General features: G+C 43.9%; 1 protein-coding gene across 6 annotated transcripts in view; it reads left to right on the top strand.

Annotated features, from left to right (window-relative positions):
• Positions 1-20,619, top strand: part of LOC138246155 (zinc finger protein 514-like) — a 105,340-nt gene that overhangs the window by 9,037 nt on the left and 75,684 nt on the right. For 5 of the 6 annotated variants that reach the window (XR_011194233.1, XR_011194232.1, XM_069200442.1 and 2 more), the window contains exons 2-4: positions 957-1,083; positions 13,752-13,871; positions 18,248-18,358. Coding sequence is in view for 4 of the 6 variants with exons in the window: in XM_069200442.1 (XP_069056543.1) it covers positions 957-1,083; positions 13,752-13,871; positions 18,248-18,358 (358 nt within the window). In the remaining 2 variants the exon portion in view is untranslated. The remainder of the gene's footprint in view (positions 1-956; positions 1,084-13,751; positions 13,872-18,247; positions 18,359-20,619) is intronic. The other variant, XM_069200441.1, reaches the window with a different exon arrangement.

Below are 20,619 nucleotides of genomic sequence, written 5' to 3'. Positions count from 1 at the left end.
ACAAGGCGTATATAGGTGAATGAGGGTTTGAGTAGATGAGTGTAGGTTGAGACTTGGTGACTGAGGGAGTGACTGGGTGAGAAAGAGGCAGTGAATGCGTAAGGCGGTGAACAAGTAAACGTTTAAGGAGATTGAACAGAACTGAATGAGCGAAAGAGTGAGGAGCAGCTGAAGAAATCTAAGGAGATAATTGAGTAAGGTTCTGAGTGAAAAAAGTAAGGAATTCGTTGAGTGGGGGGTGACTTTGGAGTAACACAGGGAGGAAATAAAATGTTTCCAGATGTGTACTTTTATGATGAGGAATTGTGATGGATGAATGGTGTATGGCTTTGTCTGAAAGTAAATAATTATGTTTTACAAAAACATCCCTAAAAATTGTCCAAGTGGTTGATTGATTGTCTATTTTATAAGGAGATAGTTTTAATACACTCAATTGAAGTGATGTATGGCTTACTGTCAGTCACAACTTTGTCAGTCATACACTTGGAAAGTCTCCACGTATTGTTCAATCCATGTATTTCCATGGATTGCTTGCACAGTGTTTTACTCTCTGAATGACTTTGGTTAACAAACAGTTCCTTGTGACCTTTATCCCTAGCTACAGACCTTTTCCGCCATGCCTCTTTGAATCTTATCTTCAACCCTACATTTGTAAACATGCTTTTGATTGTGAGCTCATTTATAAGCATCAGGGCTTTTTAGGTATATGCATGTTTGAGATGTAACGAGCAGTTATGCCAGTGTGAAATGTTGGAAGAACATCAATGATTTCAGCTGGACAAACGAGCAGGCCCCCTAAAGGTCGTCACTCATCTTTAAACTAACTTTTATGGAATTTTGCAAGGGATTCTCACCTCTGTGTTTAACTACTTCACGATCTAACTGGATCTCTATTGCACGTGTTCTATGAAAGCTAAAAACATTTGACACTGATTAAGAAAATCTTGCCTCCCTAGATGCCAGTTACATTCAAGGATGTTGCTGTCTGTTTCTCCGAGAATGAATGGAGTCTTTTGGGTGAATGGGAGAAGCAGCTCTACAGGAACGTGATGGAGGAGATTCACTGTGCTCTGATATCTTTGGGTAAGGCACATCATGGATCTTTCTCTAAACTTTCCAACATCACGCCCTTTAGTGGAGGTTGTTTCAAATTGAAGTAGCAGTAATAACAAATGTACACAAAAAAGTGTTCAAATGTAATGAATCAAAACTCTACACTGGAGATTGGTATGCTTAAGTTTATCTGCCTATTACCTGGATCCTGGCACACTCAATGACTCCCATTGGCTTCCTCTGGAAATGTTACAAGGGCCATGTCAATATAGGTAATGTCGATGCTGACACATTATGAAAGGCTTTATCAAACAGTTGCATTCGTCCAGGCAAGACCTGTTGTAGTTCCCCTTCACAAGTACTGCGTATGAGATTGTTTGCAGATGTTCCTTGAGGAGCCATTCCCTTGTTATGTGAGTGATATTCAGGAGATGAAAGCGGTAGAAGGGATTTGGGATGAGTCAGAGTGAGAATGGAGGATAGTTTGATAGAGACATGACATAAGAGTGATGAGTAGATAAGTGTGATAAGATGAGAGCAGGAATTCATAGATATCTAGTATAACAACCCACCCAGGAGCCATACAATGATACACAAACATGCCAAGCACAGAAACAACATATACACATATATATATATATATATATATATATATATATATATATACACACACACACACATATGCACATACAATACATAATTAGAATCATGGGTAAAAAATACTTAGACAGGTTTAAAGAGTGTGTGTGTATTTTATTGTTATGACATAGTAGCAATACATATTTTCTAAAGAAAATATAAATAAATAGAAAAATACATATAATCTGAAAAAAATATTTATCCACATAGGCATATGCAGTTCATAGTTGTTTGAAAAAGGTGGTTATGAAGGAAAGAGCCAACTCTTGAGTAGTTTTCTAAAGACAAGAAAGTTATCTGTGGCTCTTATAGTTGGGGGTAATGAATTCCATAGTTTGGCTGCTTGGACGTAGAAGGATGTACCACCTATAGTCTTTTTCTTACATGGTGGTGTTCTAAGGCGGGGTGTCAATCTTGAGCGGAGGGTTCTTTGTTGGATGTATTTGGTAATTTTCTTTCTGATAAAAAGCGGTCCTGTTCCATGTATAGCTTTGTGGGTGATACAAAGCAGCTTGAAAGTGCATCTTCTGGCAACGGGTAACCAGTGTAGTGCTCTCAAGGCAGGGGAGATGTGGGCTTGCGGCTTTATATGTAGTAGTAGCCTGGCTGTGGAATTCTGGATACGTTGTAGTTTTTTCATAACAGATAGAGATGATCCATGGTAGAGGCTATTGGCATAATCCACTTGGAATAGTACAAGCGAGATAGTAGCTTGCACCTTGTGTGGAAATCCGAGGTGGGGGAAGATGCGTCGTAAAGTCTTTAAGGTGATGATGCTTGTGCGTGCTAATTTGTCTACTTGGGCATACATAGTTAACTTGGAATCCATGGTGATTCCTAGGTTTTTAACTTCCTTGGATAATTGAGGAGGTGGTTCGAGATCGTCAGGCCAGACGCACAGAGGGTCATACTTTTTCCAGTCACCACATATGAGTATTTCTGTTTTGGAGGTATTTAGTTTGAGATGGTTCCAGGTCATCCACTTATCAACGGCTCTGCGGCAACTGAAGATTTGTGAGTTTTCAATGTTTTTGGGGCCTTCTAATTTAAGTAGTATTTGTGTGTCATCTGCATAGTTGTAGCATGTGAGATGGAAATCATTGATCAGTTTTGGTAAAGATATCATGTAGATGTTGAAAAGCAAAGGTAAGATGATTGACCCTTGGGGGACCCCTGCTTTTGTGAGGTAGGGTTCGGACGAGAAAGGGGGGCGAGTGGATGATATTCGCTCTTTTTTGAAGATAGGAAGTAATCCAGTCGAGAGCAATCCCTTGTATGCCGGATTCGTGGAGTCTTTGAGTTAGGGTGTCATGGTCAACCGTATCAAAGGCAGCTGAGAGGTCCAAGAGAAGTAGTGCAGCAACTCCATTTCGGTCGACTGTGTTTTTAAGATCGTCCCAGATTGCCATGAGTGCTGATTCAGTGCTTCTTCCTGGGTGGAATCCAGTTTGGAAGTCAGAAAGTATAGAATTGTCTTCAATGAATTGTGACATCTGGGCGAATGCTGCTCTTTCTATCAATTTGCCCAGGAAAGGTCCATTTGTGATTGGTCTGTAGTTGTTGGGGTCTTGCGGGTCTAGGTTTGTTTTCTTTAACCCCTTCGCTGCCAGGCCTTTTCCCCCTCCTGTGCCAGGCCTTTTTTTGCCTATTTGGGGCAGTTCGCGCTTAGGCCCTCATAACTTTTTGTCCACATAAGCTAACCAAGCCAAATTTGCGTCCCTTTTTCCCAACATCCTAGGGATTCTAGAGGTATCCAGACTTTGTGGGTTCCCCTGAAGGAGGCCAAGAAATTGGCCAAAATACAGTGAAAATTTCGTTTTTTTCAAAAAAATTGGAAAAAGTGGCTGCAGAAGAAGGCTTGTGGTTTTTCCCCTGAAAATGGCATCAACAAAGGGTTTGCGGTGCTAAACTCAGCAGCTTCCCAGCTTTCAGGAACAGGCAGACTTGAATCAGAAAACCCAATTTTTCAACACAATTTTGGCATTTTACTGGGGCATACCCCATTTGTGCAATTTTTTGTGCTTTCAGCCTCCTTCCAGTCAGTGACAGGAATGGTCATGAAACCAATGCTGGATCCCAGAAACCTAAACATTTCTGAAAAGTAGACAAAATTCTGAATTCAGCAAGGGGTCATTTGTGTAGATCCTACAAGGGTTTCCTACAGAAAATAACAGCTGAAAAAGAAAAATATTGAAATTGAGGTGAAAAAAACATCAATTTTTCTCTACGTTTTACTCTGTAACTTTTCCCTGCAATGTCAGATTATCGAAAGCAATATACCGTTACGTCTGCTGGACTCCTCTGGTTGCGGGGATATATAGGGTTTGTAGGTTCATCAAGAACCCGAGGAACCCAGAGCCAATAAATGAGCTGCACCCTGCAGTGCGTTTTCATTCTATACCGGGTATACAGCAATTCATTTGCTGAAATATAAGGAGTAAAAAATTGCTATCAAGAAAACCTTTGCATTTCCAAAAAGGGCACAAGATAAGGTGTTGAGGAGCAGTGGTTATTTGCACATCTCTGAATTCCGGGGTGACCATAGTAGCACGTGAATTACAGGGAATTTCTCAAATAGATGTCTTTTTTACACACACTCCTATATTTGGAAGGAAAAAATGTAGAGAAAGACAAGGGGCAATAGTACTTGTTTTGCTAATCTATCTTCCCCCAAGTCTCCCGATAAAAATGGTACCTCACTTGTGTGGGTAGGCCTAGCGCCCGCGACAGGATATGCCCCAAAACACAACGTGGACACATCACAGAAAACAGTGCTGTTTTTAGCAAAGTGACTACCTGTAGATTTTGGCCTCTAGCTCAGCCGCCACCTAGGGAAACCTACCAAACCTGTGCATTTCTGAAAACTAGAGACCTAGGGGAATCCAAGGAGGGGTGACTTGTGTGGCTCGGACCAGGTTCTGTTACCCAGAATCCTTTGCAAACCTCAAAATTTGGCTAAAAAAACACATGTTCCTCACATTTCTGTGGCAGAAAGTTCTGGAATCTGAGAGGAGCCACAAATTTCCTTCCACCCAGCGTTCCCCCACGTCTCCCGATAAAAATGATACCTCACTTGTGTGGGTAGGCCTAGCACCCGCAACAGGATATGCCCCAAAACACAACGTGGACACATCACAGAAAACAGAGCTGTTTTTAGCAAAGTGACTACCTGTAGATTTTGGCCTCTAGCTCAGCCGCCACCTAGGGAAACCTACCAAACCTGTGCATTTCTGAAAACTAGAGACCTAGGGGAATCCAAGGAGGGGTGACTTGTGTGGCTCGGACCAGGTTCTGTTACCCAGAATCCTTTGCAAACCTCAAAATTTGGCTAAAAAAACACATGTTCCTCACATTTCTGTGGCAGAAAGTTCTGGAATCTGAGAGGAGCCACAAATTTCCTTCCACCCAGCGTTCCCCCCACGTCTCCCGATAAAAATGATACCTCACTTGTGTGGGTAGGCCTAGCGCCCGCGACAGGATATGCCCCAAAACACAACGTGGACATATCACAGAAAACAGAGCTGTTTTTAGCAAAGTGACTACCTGTAGATTTTGGCCTCTAGCTCAGCCGGCACCTAGGGAAACCTACCAAACCTGTGCATTTCTGAAAACTAGAGACCTAGGGGAATCCAAGGAGGGGTGACTTGTGTGGCTCGGACCAGGTTCTGTTACCCAGAATCCTTTGAAAACCTCAAAATTTGGCTAAAAAAACACATGTTCCTCACATTTCTGTGGCAGAAAGTTCTGGAATCTGAGAGGAGCCACAAATTTCCTTCCACCCAGCGTTCCCCCACGTCTCCCGATAAAAATGATACCTCACTTGTGTGGGTAGGCCTAGCGCCCGCGACAGGATATGCCCCAAAACACAACGTTGACACATCACAGAAAACAGAGCTGTTTTTAGCAAAGTGACTACCTGTAGATTTTGGCCTCTAGCTCAGCCGGCACCTAGGGAAACCTACCAAACCTGTGCATTTCTGAAAACTAGAGACCTAGGGGAATCCAAGGAGGGGTGACTTGTGTGGCTCGGACCAGGTTCTGTTACCCAGAATCCTTTGCAAACCTCAAAATGTGGCTAAAAAAACACATGTTCCTCACATTTCTGTGGCAGAAAGTTCTGGAATCTGAGAGGAGCCACAAATTTCCTTCCACCCAGCGTTCCCCCACGTCTCCCGATAAAAATGATACCTCACTTGTGTGGGTAGGCCTAGCGCCCGCGACAGGATATGCCCCAAAACACAACGTGGACACATCACAGAAAACAGAGCTGTTTTTAGCAAAGTGACTACCTGTAGATTTTGGCCTCTAGCTCAGCCGCCACCTAGGGAAACCTACCAAACCTGTACATTTCTGAAAACTAGAGACCTAGGGGAATCCAAGGAGGGGTGACTTGCGGGGCTCGGACCAGGTTCTGTTACCCAGAATCCTTTGCGTTCCCCCAAGTCTCCCGATAAAAATGATACCTCACTTGCGTGGGTAGGACTAGCGCCCACGAAAGGAAAGGGCCCAAAATACAACGTGGACACATCACATTTTTTTATAAAAAGCAGTGCCTACCTGTGGATTTTGGCCTGTAGCTCAGCCCGCACCTGGGGAAACCTAGCAAACCAGCGCATTTTTGAAAACTAGAAACCCAGGGGAATCCAAGATGGGGTGACTTGCGGGGCTCTGACCAGGTTATGTTACCCAGAATCCTTTGCAAACATCAAAATGTGGCCCAAAAAACACTTTTTCCTCTCATTTCGGTGACAGAAAGTTCTGGAATCTGAGAGGAGCCACAAATTTCCTTCCACCCAGCGTTCCCCTAAGTCTCTCGATAAAAATGGTGCCTCACTTCTGTGGGTAGGCCTAGCGCCCACGAAAGGAAATGGCCCAAAACACAACATGGACACAACATATTTTTTCACAGAAAACAGAGGTGTTTTTTGCAAGGTGCCTACCTGTGGAGTTTGGCCTGTAGCTCAGCCGGCCCTGGGGGGGGGGGCAGAAATGGCCTAAAATAAATTTCTTCCCCCCAACCCCCACCCCCCCCGGAGCGACCCTTGCCTGCGGGGTCGCTCCCCCTGCGTGACATTGGCGCCAAAAAACAAATCCCAGGTGCCTAGTGGTTTCTGCCCCCTTGGGGGCAGATTGACCTAAAATCGGCCAATCTGCCCCCAAGGGGGGCAGAAAAGGCCTAAATACAATTTGCCCCCCAGGGGAGCGACCCTTGCCTGATGGGTCGCTCCCCATCTCGAAAAAAACAAACAAACAAAAAAAAAACACAACAAAACAATTTGCCCTGGTGCCCTGTGGGTTCTGCCCCCCCCCCCCCCCCCCTGGGGGCAGTTTGGCCTAATAATAGGCCGATCTGCCCCCAGGGGGGGCAGAAATGGCCTAAAATAAATTTGACCCCCCAACCCCCCCCCCCCCCCCACCCGGGAGCGACCCTTGCCTACGGGGTCGCTCCCCCTGCGTGACATTGGCCCCAAAAAACAAATCCCAGGTGCCTAGTGGTTTCTACCCCCTTGGGGGCAGATTGACCTAAAATCGGCCAATCTGCCCCCAAGGGGGGCAGAAATGGCCTAAATACAATTTGCCCCCCAGGGGAGCGACCCTTTCCTGATGGGTCGCTCCCCATCTCGAAACAAAACAAACAAACAAAAAAAAAACACACAAAAAAAATGTGCCCTGGTGCCTAGAGGGTTCTGCCCCCCCCTGGGGGCAGTTCGGCCTAATAATAGGCCGATCTGCCCCCAGGGGGGGCAGAAATGGCCTAAAATAAATTTGAACCCCCAACCCCCACCCCCCCCCCCTGGGAGCGACCCTTGCCTACGGGGTCGCTCCCCCTGCGTGACATTGGCGACAAAAAACAAATCCCAGGTGCCTAGTGGTTTCTGCCCCCTTGGGGGCAGATTGACCTAAAATCGGCCAATCTGCCCCCAAGGGGGGCAGAAATGGCCTAAATACAAGTTGCCCCCCAGGGGAGCGACCCTTGCCTGATGGGTCGCTCCCCATCTCGAAAAAAAATAAATAAATAAATAAAACACAAAAAAAAAAAATTGCACTGGTGCCCTGAGGGTTCTGCCCCCCTCTGGGGGCAGTTCGGCCTGATAATAGGCCGATCTGCCCCTAGGGGGGGGCCGAAATGGCCTAAAATAAATTTGACCCCCACCCCCCCTCCCCCGGAGCGACCCTTGCCTACGGGGTCGCTCCCCCTGCGTGACATTGGCGCCAAAAAACAAATCCCCGGTGCCTAGTGGTTTCTGCCCCCTTGGGGGCAGATTGACCTAAAATCGGCCAATCTGCCCCCAGGGGGGCAGAAATGGTGTAAATACAATTTGCCCCCCCCCAGGGGAGCGACCCTTGCCTGATGGGTCGCTCCCCATCTCTAAAAAAACAAACAAACAAAAAAAAAACACAAAAAAAAAACTTGCCCTGGCGCCTATAGGTTTCTGCCCCCCCTGGGGGCAGATCGGCCTAATAATAGGCCGATCTGCCCCCAGGGGGGGCAGAAATGGCCTAAAATAAATTGCCCTCCCCCCAGGGAGCGACCCTTGCCTAAGGGGTCGCTCCCTTTGCGTGAAATTCACGCAAAGAAAAAACTCCCTGGTGTCTAGTGGTTTCTACCCCCCTTGGGGGCAGATTGGCCTCATTAAAATAGGCCAATCTGCCCCCAAGGGGGGCAGAAATGGCCAAAATATAATTTTACCCCAAGGGGAGCGACCCTTGCCTAATGGGTCGCTCCCCACCCAAAAAAATAAAATAACACATAAAAAAAAAAAAAAAAAAAAATGGTCCCTGGTGCCCTAGAGGTTTCTGCCCCCCCTGGGGGCAGATCGGCCTAATAGTAGGCCGATCTGCCCCCAGGGGGGGCAGAAAAGGCCTTCCAGAAAAAATGCCCCCCATGGGAGCGACCCTTGCCCAAGGGGTCGCTCCCTTTTGTCAATATCATAAAAATAAAAAAAATCCCTTGTGTCTAGTGGGGTTTCAAAAGCCGGATTGCAAGCAATCCGGCTTTTGAAACCCTCGGAGAGACTTCAAAGGGAAGGAAATACTTTTCCTTCCCTTTGAAGCCCCTCCGGGCCTCCCCGGGGATTGAAAGAGAAATGCTTTTGCATTTCTTTTTCAATCGCGCTGGAAGCAGAGCTTCCAGCGCGACGAGGGAGGCCCCTGTGACACATCAGCGCGCGCGCGCTGACGTCACAGCGGGGGGCGGGGGTGGAAGGGGAAGGTCTTCCCCTTCCATCCCCGCCTTGGGGGGGAGGGGGGTGCACGGGGGCACGCTAGCGCGCCCCCAAGTTCCCCTGTGCCATGGACGAGATGATCTCGTCCAAGGCACAGGGGAACTGTAGCCTTGGACGAGATCATCTCGTCCAAGGCACCCAAGAGGTTAATAAAGGTCGTATGTATGCCTTTTTCAGGTCTGCAGGAAAAGTTCCTGAAGTTAAAGAGTTGTTGATGATTCTTCTTACAGGTGTGGCAGCAGAAGTAGATAGCAGGATGTTCTTGAAGATTTGTGGTGGGCAAGGGTCAGAAGGGCAACCAGAAGGTCTGCTTGCTTTGACCAAATCCATAAATTCATCCTGGGATATTTGTTTGAAGGACTGTAGAGGTTGGGATGGTTTATTCTTAAAGGGTATTTTAGGAAAGGGGTTGGTGCTGATGGTTTTCTTCTGTTTTAAATAGGAGTCCAATGTGTCTGCCTTGGTTGTGTAGTGAGTTGCCAATTTGTATGTGAAATCTTGAGTAGTGGGATGACTTCCTTCCATGCATGTAGGTTTTCGAAATTCATTGAGAGTTTTATAAAATTCCTTGGTTGTAGATTGAACATTTTGAATTCTGTCTGAGTAGTATATTTTCTTAGCTTTTTTGATTGATGATTTGTATATCCTGTTAAGTTTGTGTAGCTGCAGTTTGTCTTGACTGTTGTTTATTTTGAGCCAGGTCTGCTGCAACTTTCTGATTTGTTGCTTTATCTTTTTAAGTTCTGTGTTTCTCCAAGGTGTTGGTTTTCTTTTGTTGTGTTTAGTTTTTCTGAGTGGTATGACGCTTTAGGCTTTTGTGCAGCAAGGGGCATTTTTCATTGAACTAGCATCTCATGATTATTTTTACAGTGCATGCAAATATTGTTTAAAAATCCCTTTAAAACAAAGATTAGCCATAGTAAGCGCATTATATAAGTATGGGTTAGTACGGGGGTCTCCAACCTTTTCTGTAACAAGACCTACTCATATTCAGTGAAAATCGCCACACACTACTAACATTATCAATGCTGTAATGGTGACCATACCAGACAAGATTCATTAGTGGTGGTCAACATATGCAATATTACTGGCAATGATTACATCAGGTAGGATTGCCAGCAGTAATGTGTATAAAAAAAAAAAAAAAAAGTTTAGCAATTTAGAATGCCTCAACATAGGTATTACATAGCAGTGATAGCTGCAGTGCACCTGGAAGCAAGGTTCTGATATCAGTAATACGTCTGCCCAATACCACATAATTTGTCACTCAAATATCAGCTTAAATTGGTTTGGAAAATTGAGCCATTTTTCTAGAAATATCTGCTAATGAGTTCTGAAAATACACACAGTTTCACCTCAAGTACACAGTCTCAATTTTGGTACCTATGTATTAATTCAATAAAGTAAAAGCACATAACTTATTGGAATGGGCAGCACACACAAGAACTGCTCACAGGTAGGTGGGGGGCCACCAGTAGCTCACAAGCTGTTCGTTGGAGAAGCCTAGGCTAGTATGTATACAGTATTTCTATAGCGTAAACTCAGTCAAGAGGAAGCAAAGCACCGTACCGGGTCAAAGACAGTTAACAAGTGATATCAGAGGCAACAGGATTCTGGACCGTTAATGCTTTGCAAAGTATTGTATCATATTAGCATTTATATAGCTCTTACTATATCGTTTTTCCTTTGCTACACTTCTTAGTCAGCAGTCAGATGATGTCCTAGCTGCGGGTGTGATGAGAACCACTAGAGATGGTGACCTTGTCAGTAAGATAAGTGTGGTGCTGGGTGTGATAGTTTTGTAAATGACCAGTCACCCAAAAAGGGAGAAAGATATTTTCTATGGGTTCCCTCTGCGTCCTATTGCTTAAATGCCTGTCACCAAAGGAGAAAGAAATCACTCAAAACTATATTTAAGCCTCTCGAAAGTATCAAGTTGGGTTCATCCCTACTTTTATAAAAGGACCCTCACCCACTAGAATCACACGTGGCATGCTTCACCCTTTGGTCCTTACTCAGGGTACGTTGTGTATCTGAGTGGGCTCCACACTGATAGTCACGGAGCTCCTGTTTTTTTGGGGAAGAATATCTATCTAAAATTGTCTGGAGGTATCTTGTACCTTATATTTATTCTCAGATCCTTCGGTAAGATTAAAAACAGAAGGTTTGATGTTAATGGACTCCCATCAGTGGGGCTACATGTTTCAGCCGTATGTGATTGCCAGTATGGACAGATGGCTTTCTTCAGGACCAAAACATATATTAAGCCCCCTACTCCACCTTCACTTAGTCACTATGCCTATGAAATTAGGCACTATTTGGTCGTAGATCAGCTTTATGCATTAGATTCCTTCACACTTCTTTCATCATTGCTTGCCATACATTACAAACCGTACTAAAATAATTTCTCAGTGAGTAATCTGCGATTCATAGGAGAGACTCTCTTAGTAGTAAAATTGAGGACATATGTACTTGTAATCACACGTTATGCATTGCACAAGTCCACAACAGTGAATTCCATACTGGTGCGCATGCAATATCTCGGACAAAGACCCTGTATCTTTAACTTTAAAGGGCTGCAAATGAGCCCTTTCATTTGAGTGAAAAGAAAAGTTAAATTTGTGGGTGAGTAAGATCTATGTAATCTGTGCTAATTCACACGCAACCATATTTTGTGGCCCATATTTATTAATTTTTTTATGGGACCATAGAGTCTTAATGGTGGGCAAACCCTATTATCAAACTCCAAGGGAGACGATTAAAAACAGTAGAGAACCAGTGTATATCTAGGTCTTCCCCACCAAGGTATAGGCCAGGTTCCCTTCTTCTGCGTAACTTCCTTCATCAAGGCAACGCACCCACCAAGGACGTGAGTGTGTTCTCCAAGTTCTGCATTTTGCTAGTGTAACTTGTTTTTATCACCAGGATAAGCCAATCCCTGTTGCAGGGCCACACTATTTGTGATCAGTTTTTTCTGAATATGGAATCCTCTAAGAAAATGTGTGGCGCATTGGTCACCAGAAGTCATTTGGGGGTGGCGTTTGATACTAAACATTCAGTCATAATAACCCTATGTTAAATGGATTTGACCCAGTTGCATTTTACTTCTGTGAGTCTGTCCCAGTATTTAGTTTGTGCATTGTTAAAGGCATTCAGACAGAGAGGCCCCAAAAGGATTCAGTTTACATCCTCTTCTGTAAATGTCAAACCCCAGTTTTCGGCCGTTGTTATCACCAAAATGTCAATATTCTAGAAAATGGTCTCTTAACTTTAACAGACTGTATTCCTGCCCAACTTTATTTGGAGTCCTATTGTAACCACACCCACATACCGCACTTGGGGTTTTCTTAGGAGTGATCCTGGTTAACGCAATACATTTTGTATGGGTTCACTCTGCCTCCTATTGCTGATAAGTTACACAAAAAGCTGATAAATTACACAAATGGTGCTTAGTTTCATTTGCATAATGACTACAAATGAAGTCCAGTGTAGTGATCTTAATAAACATTTTGGTCCTGAAGAAAGCCATTGGATCATACAGTGTTCATGACTGCTTCATTGCTTCACAGACCCTCCAGTGGTACTCTTCACGGGACCCTTTAAGGGCACCCACCACTCCACAGCACGTCTCATTCAGGGCCTGAAGAAAGATGATCATATGACCCTTGCCCTGGTGGAATTTTGTTGGCTTCCCTTGCCGGCCTGCACCATCTTCAAAGCCGGCTGCATCCTTTACATTTAACCTGCTGCATGTGCATGCATATGATTCCAGTCATGCAAGAGAGGGCTGAAGGCACAATTTTAAAGCATCTCTTTATGTTATCTAAAAGGCAATACGATTGACAATGGTGTATGTGTGACCCTTGGATTTGTAAAAAAAAAAAAAATAAGAAAAAATAAAAAATGATTGTAATGTTTGAATTGAAGACACAGCAAAGCTTGCAACTCTGGGTGCTTTCTTCTTTCTGTCCACTCCAGTGATACATTGTTTTTAGCCCAGATGCTCACTCCACCCTTTAGTCCCCAGTCATCTTATTCTGTCGCTCACCTTACTTGTACTGTGTTGCTTTACAGCCTTCGCTCTGCCCTCACCCCACAGTTGCTGTTGACCTTGTTGATAGAGGTCATACAGTTGTGAAGCTTTAGTAATATGGTAAAAATGTGTTTGGTAAACCACTGATACTACTACCCCTCACAGACCTACGAATACTTGTAAGAATTACCTAATACATTTTCCAAAGAAACATTCCTAGGGAATGAGACTCTGAAACTCAAACTTTTTTTGTCCCATTTGCTTGGGTTATGCACCCACCCCCTGTAGCTTCAAACGCCACCCACAACCCCTGCCACACCGATAAGTCCTTAAATACTTGAACTAACAACATGATTGGGGGGCGAGGATTTTTTTCAGCCAGAAGGGGTCTTTATGAATACGCTGGTTCAGGCGATGAGATGCTCAAATATCATTTGACAGGGTGCATTCACTCTGGGAGGATGCATCCCACCCCAATGATATGTGGCTTCTTTCACCCCCCTTCAAATATTGTAAACATTTTTTCTAAAAGAGTTCTTGCTATAAGATTGTAGTACTTGGTTCTGAAACTGTGTACAACACTCAGTTGTATTAATTAATCTGATCTGCAGTAGGAAATATATAAGATAAAGAATTTTGTTTTTCTTCATGCAGCAAAATGCAACTAACTTAACCCACCTATGCATTATCGTACCTTAAAGGTCTTCTTATTTAGGTAAACCTGAGCTCGGTAGGCCTTGGCATCACTCAACCAACTTGGTCTACTATGTAACCATTTTTTGTCTCGTTGTTTCCTCTAGGTTATGCAATCGTAAATCCTGAAAAAGTGTTCAGGATTAAAAAAGTGGAGGGGCCATATTCTTGGCTTCAACAACCACAGAAGGGACATCACTTCGAAAGCCCTGATTGTACCAGTGCAGGTATGTAGAAAATGTTAATTACATGGGGAAAGTATGTTTTATAGGTGAATATTGTAGTTCTTTGCCTAGTCCCTTGATTTATTTTACCATGATGAGTGCCTGCACTCTTGATCATCTAAGGCACTCTCGAGGTAAAGGGAGGGCAATAGGAATTTGATGGACACTTTTCATTGATTTGAGATGTTTAATGTAAAATAGATAGGGCAATTGCTATATTGAAAGTAAGTCCTTTGTACAAAAGGCTACCTGGATGGAAGAGTAGACCTGAGAAATGGCACAATATATTATTTTGTCAAATAGTTATAGTTAAAATGTTTTAACTGTATAACAATGAAAGTGTGACTGCAGATTGTACGTTATTTTGGATTATTTGGGTCAGGCACCTGTAGAGTTGGTTGCCCAGGGACACATTTCTCATTTTATTTATCTGAATTTACAGTCCAGGGTTATTCTTCTAGAATTTAATGTTCAGAATACTTCAGAGGCAGTGCCACTGGTGTGTGGCCTGGTATACCGTGATTTACAAATCTCAAAAGTCTTTAAATGCATGTAACTTGCGGTGAAATCTGTTTCTGATCAGATATTTGACTAACTCAACCATGTTGCATCATTTCATGACATGGGTGGCAGGTTTCACCATGTGAAATTGATCTTTGTTGCACTTACTTTATAAGGTACTGAGTCCCTCATTATGTCGGACCGCTGCGGTGGAGATCTCACCGCCGCGGTCCTGGCAGTGACGACCGCTATGTCATGAGCATGGCAGTGTGGCTGACGTGAAACTTTCACACCGCCGCCAGTGCAGGCAGACCCCCACAGCAGGCGATGACCTCTGGGCCGGCGGGATGCCTTCTACCGCTGGCCGTATTACAAGGGTGCAAACCGCCAGGGTTTTTGTAGTGGTCGTCCCGCCACGAAAACCCTGGCAGTAACGCACCCAGCGACAAGAATACTCATTCCTGTCGAACCCATACAGACTCACACATGCCTGCACACATACACGCACACACACATGCACGTTTGGCAAAAAAGCCAGCCCCCTTACGGTCGTCCCGCCTACCTGACTGGATCACACAGCAACTCACGCCGAGGAGGTTGTCTGGGAGGGGGCAGATGTCGACAGTGACGGCTGCTGCGTACCTGACTCTCACCGCCGGCGATTGACGTCGTGGGCCCCAGTCCCCCATTGGCAGCAAGGTTTCTCATTGGATGGTGCACAGTGGTGCGAACCGCCAGTGGTTCACTGCCGTGTACGAAAGTGGCTCATAATATGGTGGGCAAAGTCGTGGCGGTGCTGATGGTGGGACCTCCTCTCTCCCACCCTTGGTCAGCCTGGGGTTGTTGAATTTCGGGCTGAATTACGACGGTTTCTACTTAGTGACTCGTAATACGGCAGTCACTGTACTGCCACCACTGGCGGTGTGGTGGCGGGTTCCCGCACGGCGGTCTTGGCCAAAACCCGCCAAACTCGTAATGAGGGCCTGGTTGTCCCCGTATCTTGCAGGCTTTATGTTCATTGTACCGTCTCCTTCTAGTGCTAGAATAAGTTCATGTTCCACAGACCAGGAGAATCATGAATAGACAACATTGCACTTATTTGTTAAGTGACGGGCCCTCAGCTTTAGGGGCCTTGGTAAGTCAAAGGAAGATTACCTATAAGAAGAAGAGACACTAGGAATATCTCAGTTCGTTGCAGGCTATCCATGTTATATGTGATTCTATTAATTGAATGAACATCTAGCTACACAGCAAGAGAGCACCGTGGGATAGTGAGGAGTTCAAGAAGTCAGTGTCTATTAATCAAGTGGGGTAATCTGCATCACTCCTTGATTTTAAATCAAATATATTTATGATAACCATTTCTGGAACAGCATTCCACAATTAAGAGGTGTTTATGAATACAACTGTAATCATATTTTGTGTTATAAAAGTTAACTTATTTGTAGCCAAAAAAGAAAAGCAGCTGCGTGTTTTTTTGTTGCTGAAGTCGGCAAAGTTTAAATAGATTGCAGTTTACAAATCTTTGCAGTTTTCTGAAGTCTTTTGAGGAGGTAGACGTGTATGCCCAGATAGGACAATGCTCCGTAGTAAAGATCAGAAGACCTTAAATTGGTGACTGCTGAAATAAATTGCATACGTGAACACCAGATTTATAAAGCACAAACTGATACACAGTCAGGGTGTCCTCACAATAGTAAAGGAAGGGATGAAATTGTAAATTAATTGAACGGATCAGCTTTGTCATAATTTTCTTTCTTAAATGTTTGTCGAGTTTGCTTCGTTGATCAGAAGTGTTGCTAATAAGAGTTGTTCATGGTTGAAGTTAAAATAGTTGCTGCATTACCCAATTCCAGATTCTCGAAATGCGTGCTTCTAAGTCTTAATATACTTATTTGGAGCTGCACTTTCCATTTACTATCTCCACAACTCGGTATCCCGCTTGTGGAATGTGGTACCCATCTGTTGGTGATTGTTATTGGGTTTTTAGGTTTAAAATACATTGCTATATCCTTATCCTCTGTTCTTCAACTTTTTTCTATTGAAGGGCCGTAGTCACAGTACCATCCTCCTTTAATTTTAGTTATATATAGGTGTGTGTGTGTGTGTGTGTGTGTGTGTATGGGTGTGTGTATATATATATATATATATATATATATATATATATATATAAATATACACACACACATAACACATATTAAAGTAACATTATATTTAGGTGAAATGTTCAGTAACAATGTAACGTTTTAAACAAAAAAAACAGAAATTCACCAGTTATAGTTATCTCGGGAAACTATAACTCATGCCCTAAGCTCACTATAACTGACGCCTCCGCCATGCACAGTTATCTCACCAGTAATTTCTTTGCAAATACTGCAGTGATATTATCAATGATGTTATAGAAGTTGTTGTGAGTGATGTAATATGTGGGGTATTTACCAGTGCATGGTGAGGGCATGAGTTATAGTTAACTTAAGGGCACGAGTTATAGTACTGTATAGTTATCCGTAGATAGATACACAAACAAAAAAAATCCAAAGGTTAAAATGACGTTATACTTAGGCCTTGTAATAATATAAAAACAACTGCTTTAAAACTATAAACCACTGAAATTCACCAGATACAGTTTATTGAGCCAAATACAAGTTGTGCACTCGCCATACACTCCCTATCATTCCACATTTTACATCTCTCATGACTTAATTGACATCACTGATGACATCATACCATCATTGTACTGCCTTCCTATAGGATTTTTGCCTTAAAATAATTCAACAGACCACAGGTGTGGACAATGTCTTTTGTGTTCAGCTTAATGGGATTTCACACTTAAATACTTTATTATCTTTATAGCTTGCTGTACCAGGTTATAGCAACCATTAGTTTCCCACTCCCTGCATAACACAGTAGCAGGCCTTTAATGGTTTGTATGGCCCACTGCGACGAGCTACAAAGCTATAATAACACAACTACAAAGCTATAATAGCCCAGTATGTACATGCCCTGTAGTTGGGTGTCAAGCCATATAGTTGTCTTACAAAAGTAGTGCCCACCAAAACAAACATGCACCACCTTACTAAGTACACAATAAGTGGGCACTCAATGTACAGCCATGGCAGGACTTGCTGCCTACTGCACATAATCATTTGCTGAGAAGTGGGCACCCATACCAAGTGAGAAAACATGTTGGCAACCGAAGGTTACTCCACACTCAGCCACCCTAAACAAACACCTTACAAATCCGGACTAGATTCTGATCTGTAATGAAAGTATTTGGAAAGTCTGAATCCAGACTCCTGCAAAGTTTTGCAGTGCCATACTGATTGGATATTGTGCACTACCGAAATGCTAGGTAACAAAAAACTATTATTATAACAGTCAAATGCTCTTTGTAAAATATGGTACGCTGCATATATTTTAGTTCTTCAGATAGTTTTGCATATAGTTTGCAATGAAGTAAAAGACAAACTTGCTGCGTTCACTAGAAAACAATCATAAGAGAACAAAGTTGAATCTTGATGATCATGTTTTCAGACATAAATACTTAGTACAATCAGATGCTTCATGCTAAGTAAGTCTTATTGTTTTATTTCTGGAATAAAATTGGGCTTCATTCGCCACAAGATGTAAACAGATCTTATTTGGAATGAATGCATCTCAGTGTCATTACTCAAGAAATTGCAATGGTTGCTTTTTCAGGGATTGGCTTGTGGACTTTAGGCTTGAACGCATGGGACATCTCACATCTGGCGAACAGTTACAACTAACATTCCTTACGCTGTTTCTGAATTGTGTAATTCACTATGCCGGCTAAGCATTGTTATAATTATAAATGAACGGTTATCTTTCACACCCTTCCCTTATATCTTCCCCTATAGGATATTCTCCAATTAATCCTAACCTTTTATTGAGGGTTAAGAAAAAAAAAGAATCTAGTGGAAGAAGTTGCGTTTCTCCAGAGGAAAAAAATGGTAATGGTTCCAGCACAGGTATGTTTGTGTTCAAGAGTTGTTATTCATATGTGGAGGGTGGCATGTGTTGATAGTTCATATATGAGAAAATCAGCTTGTTGCAAGGGGGTAACTCTAGATTGGGAAGAGAAGATATGGGTGAAGTTGCGAAGTGGAGACTATTAATTAGAAATATATTGCTAAAGCTTTTTCTTCAGACTTATAGCTATGACAATGGTGTTGAAGTGGGCTGAGAGTCTGTTCACTGACTTGTCTGTTAGCATTCCAAATCTTCAGTCAAATATGCAAAAATAATCTGTTGCAATATGTTCAAATTTCTGCATAGGGAATGGTCATTTCCACATGGGAAAACCTAATGGACCATAACTGTATGTATTTAATTTCAGCATTTATGATTCTAACTGGCTTCTTTGTATTATGACATCGAGTTCTCTGGTCTTTCCTGCCTCATTTGTACAGCCAAGAGCACACTTGTGCATGCCACTATCGGTTGTAAGGGATAGGAGAGAGCCTTGGGTTAGTGACTAAGGGTTGGACTTTTATTGGTCTCTGGAAAGACTCACTATAGAAGTGCCTAATTTTAGGTCAAGCCTTCACTTATTCCACCTGCCATTATAGTAAACCAGTAACTAAGACATTGGGGAATAGTATTTGTTTTAAAGCACTTGTAAAGGCTGGCTTTACTAATCCACTCAGCTATCTACATAAAATATCGTTCTTTTCTTTGTATCAGGCATATTAACCATCTACGCTACTTTATGGCGAGTCAAAGCTGCCGCTAGACAAAACTCCCCTCTCTCTTCCTAGCAGGAACATTAGTCACAAGGGATATCTTGTCATTTAAATTGTTGCCTGAAGGAACTTTTCAGCAGGTGCTTTCAAATCGCAAGCTTCGTAAGTCATTGCTACACACTGCTCCCCTGAGGTCAGAGGTCAGAGCCCCAATTCAGGTCAGCACCCGATGCGGCCGCACCACTCGCGCTGCCCTAAAGCCAGCCCTGTATGATAAAACAGTCTTCTGGAACAGAGTAGCGGACCTTTAATATTTGTATGACCCACTACTACGAGCTACAAAGCTATTATAGCACAGCACATACATGCCCTGTAGTTGGGTGTCATGCCACATAGTTGGCTCACCAAAGGGGGGTTTACTACTTAACCTTCTTTACCAGTTCTAGATCCTATTCTTGTTGTGGCCCCAGGATCAAATAGCACATTAATATTAGAAATCCTTTTTTGTTGACAATACACTGTTTTGTCCAGTATTATACTCTAATAACAGGCTCAAGAGACGGGCTCAACTCAAGTAGAGCCCTCGTTCTTCTGAACTCCTGACCCCTGTCAGGAGTTCGAGGCCTTCCTCCACCTGCAGGCTTCTGCCTTCACCTCATCCCTGGTGTCTAGACTCTAGTGGGAGAGCTCTGCTTTCCAAATAGGCTGCCCTCTGCCTCTCTCCTCCTTTTCCCTGCTTCGCTCTCTGTGCTCTCTCTTCCATGTCTGCCCCCTTGTGCCCTCTTTTGCCGTTCGCTTTCCACTGTTCTCCTTTTGATTTTTGCTTTACTTCTTCGCTTTTCCCTCCACTCTCTCTCTCACTCCCGCTCCCCCCCCCTCTTTCTCCCCTGCCATTGCTGCCCCTGCTGGCCCGCCCCCCCCTCACTCATGCTGCACTCCCGTCGCTGCAGTCCCCGTGGCCCACCCCCTTTTTTCGTGCCGTTTTCACCCCTGCCTCCCAGCTGTCCTTTCCTCCTCCGCCCCCCCCCTACTTAATGGCGACCGCTGCTTGGTAGGTCGAGCAATACCACTGACCTGGTCAGTGAACTGCTGTGCCTCCCGTAGCTCCACCTGTTAAGTAGAGCCCTCATTCCTCTGAATTCCTGACCCTTGTCAGGAGTTCGAGGCCCTCCTCCACCCGCAGGCTTCTGCCTGTGCCTTATCCCTGGTGTCTAGTGGGAGAGCTCTGCTTTCCTACTAGGCTGCCCTCTGCCTCTCTCCTCCTTTTCTCTGCTTTGCTCTTTGTGTGCTCTCTCTTCCGTGTCTGCCTCCTGGTGCCCCTTTTTGCCATTCGCTCTCCACTGTGCTCCTTTTGACTTTTGCTTTACTTCTTCGCTTTTCCCTCCGCTCTCTCACACTCCCGCTCTCCTCCCTCTCTCTCTCTCTCTCTCTCCCCTGCCACTGCTGGCCCTGACCCTCTGCTTCTCTCTCATGCTGCACTCCTGCAGCTGCTGCCCGCCCCATTTTTTCGTGCCATTTTCTCTCCTGCCTCCCACCTGTCCTCTCCT

This window comes from Pleurodeles waltl, chromosome 7, assembly GCF_031143425.1.
Source record: "Pleurodeles waltl isolate 20211129_DDA chromosome 7, aPleWal1.hap1.20221129, whole genome shotgun sequence".
NCBI lineage: Eukaryota > Metazoa > Chordata > Amphibia > Caudata > Salamandridae > Pleurodeles > Pleurodeles waltl.
The sequence above is the reverse complement of the archived record's forward strand: the minus strand, read 5'-3'. Positions and strand labels throughout refer to the sequence as shown.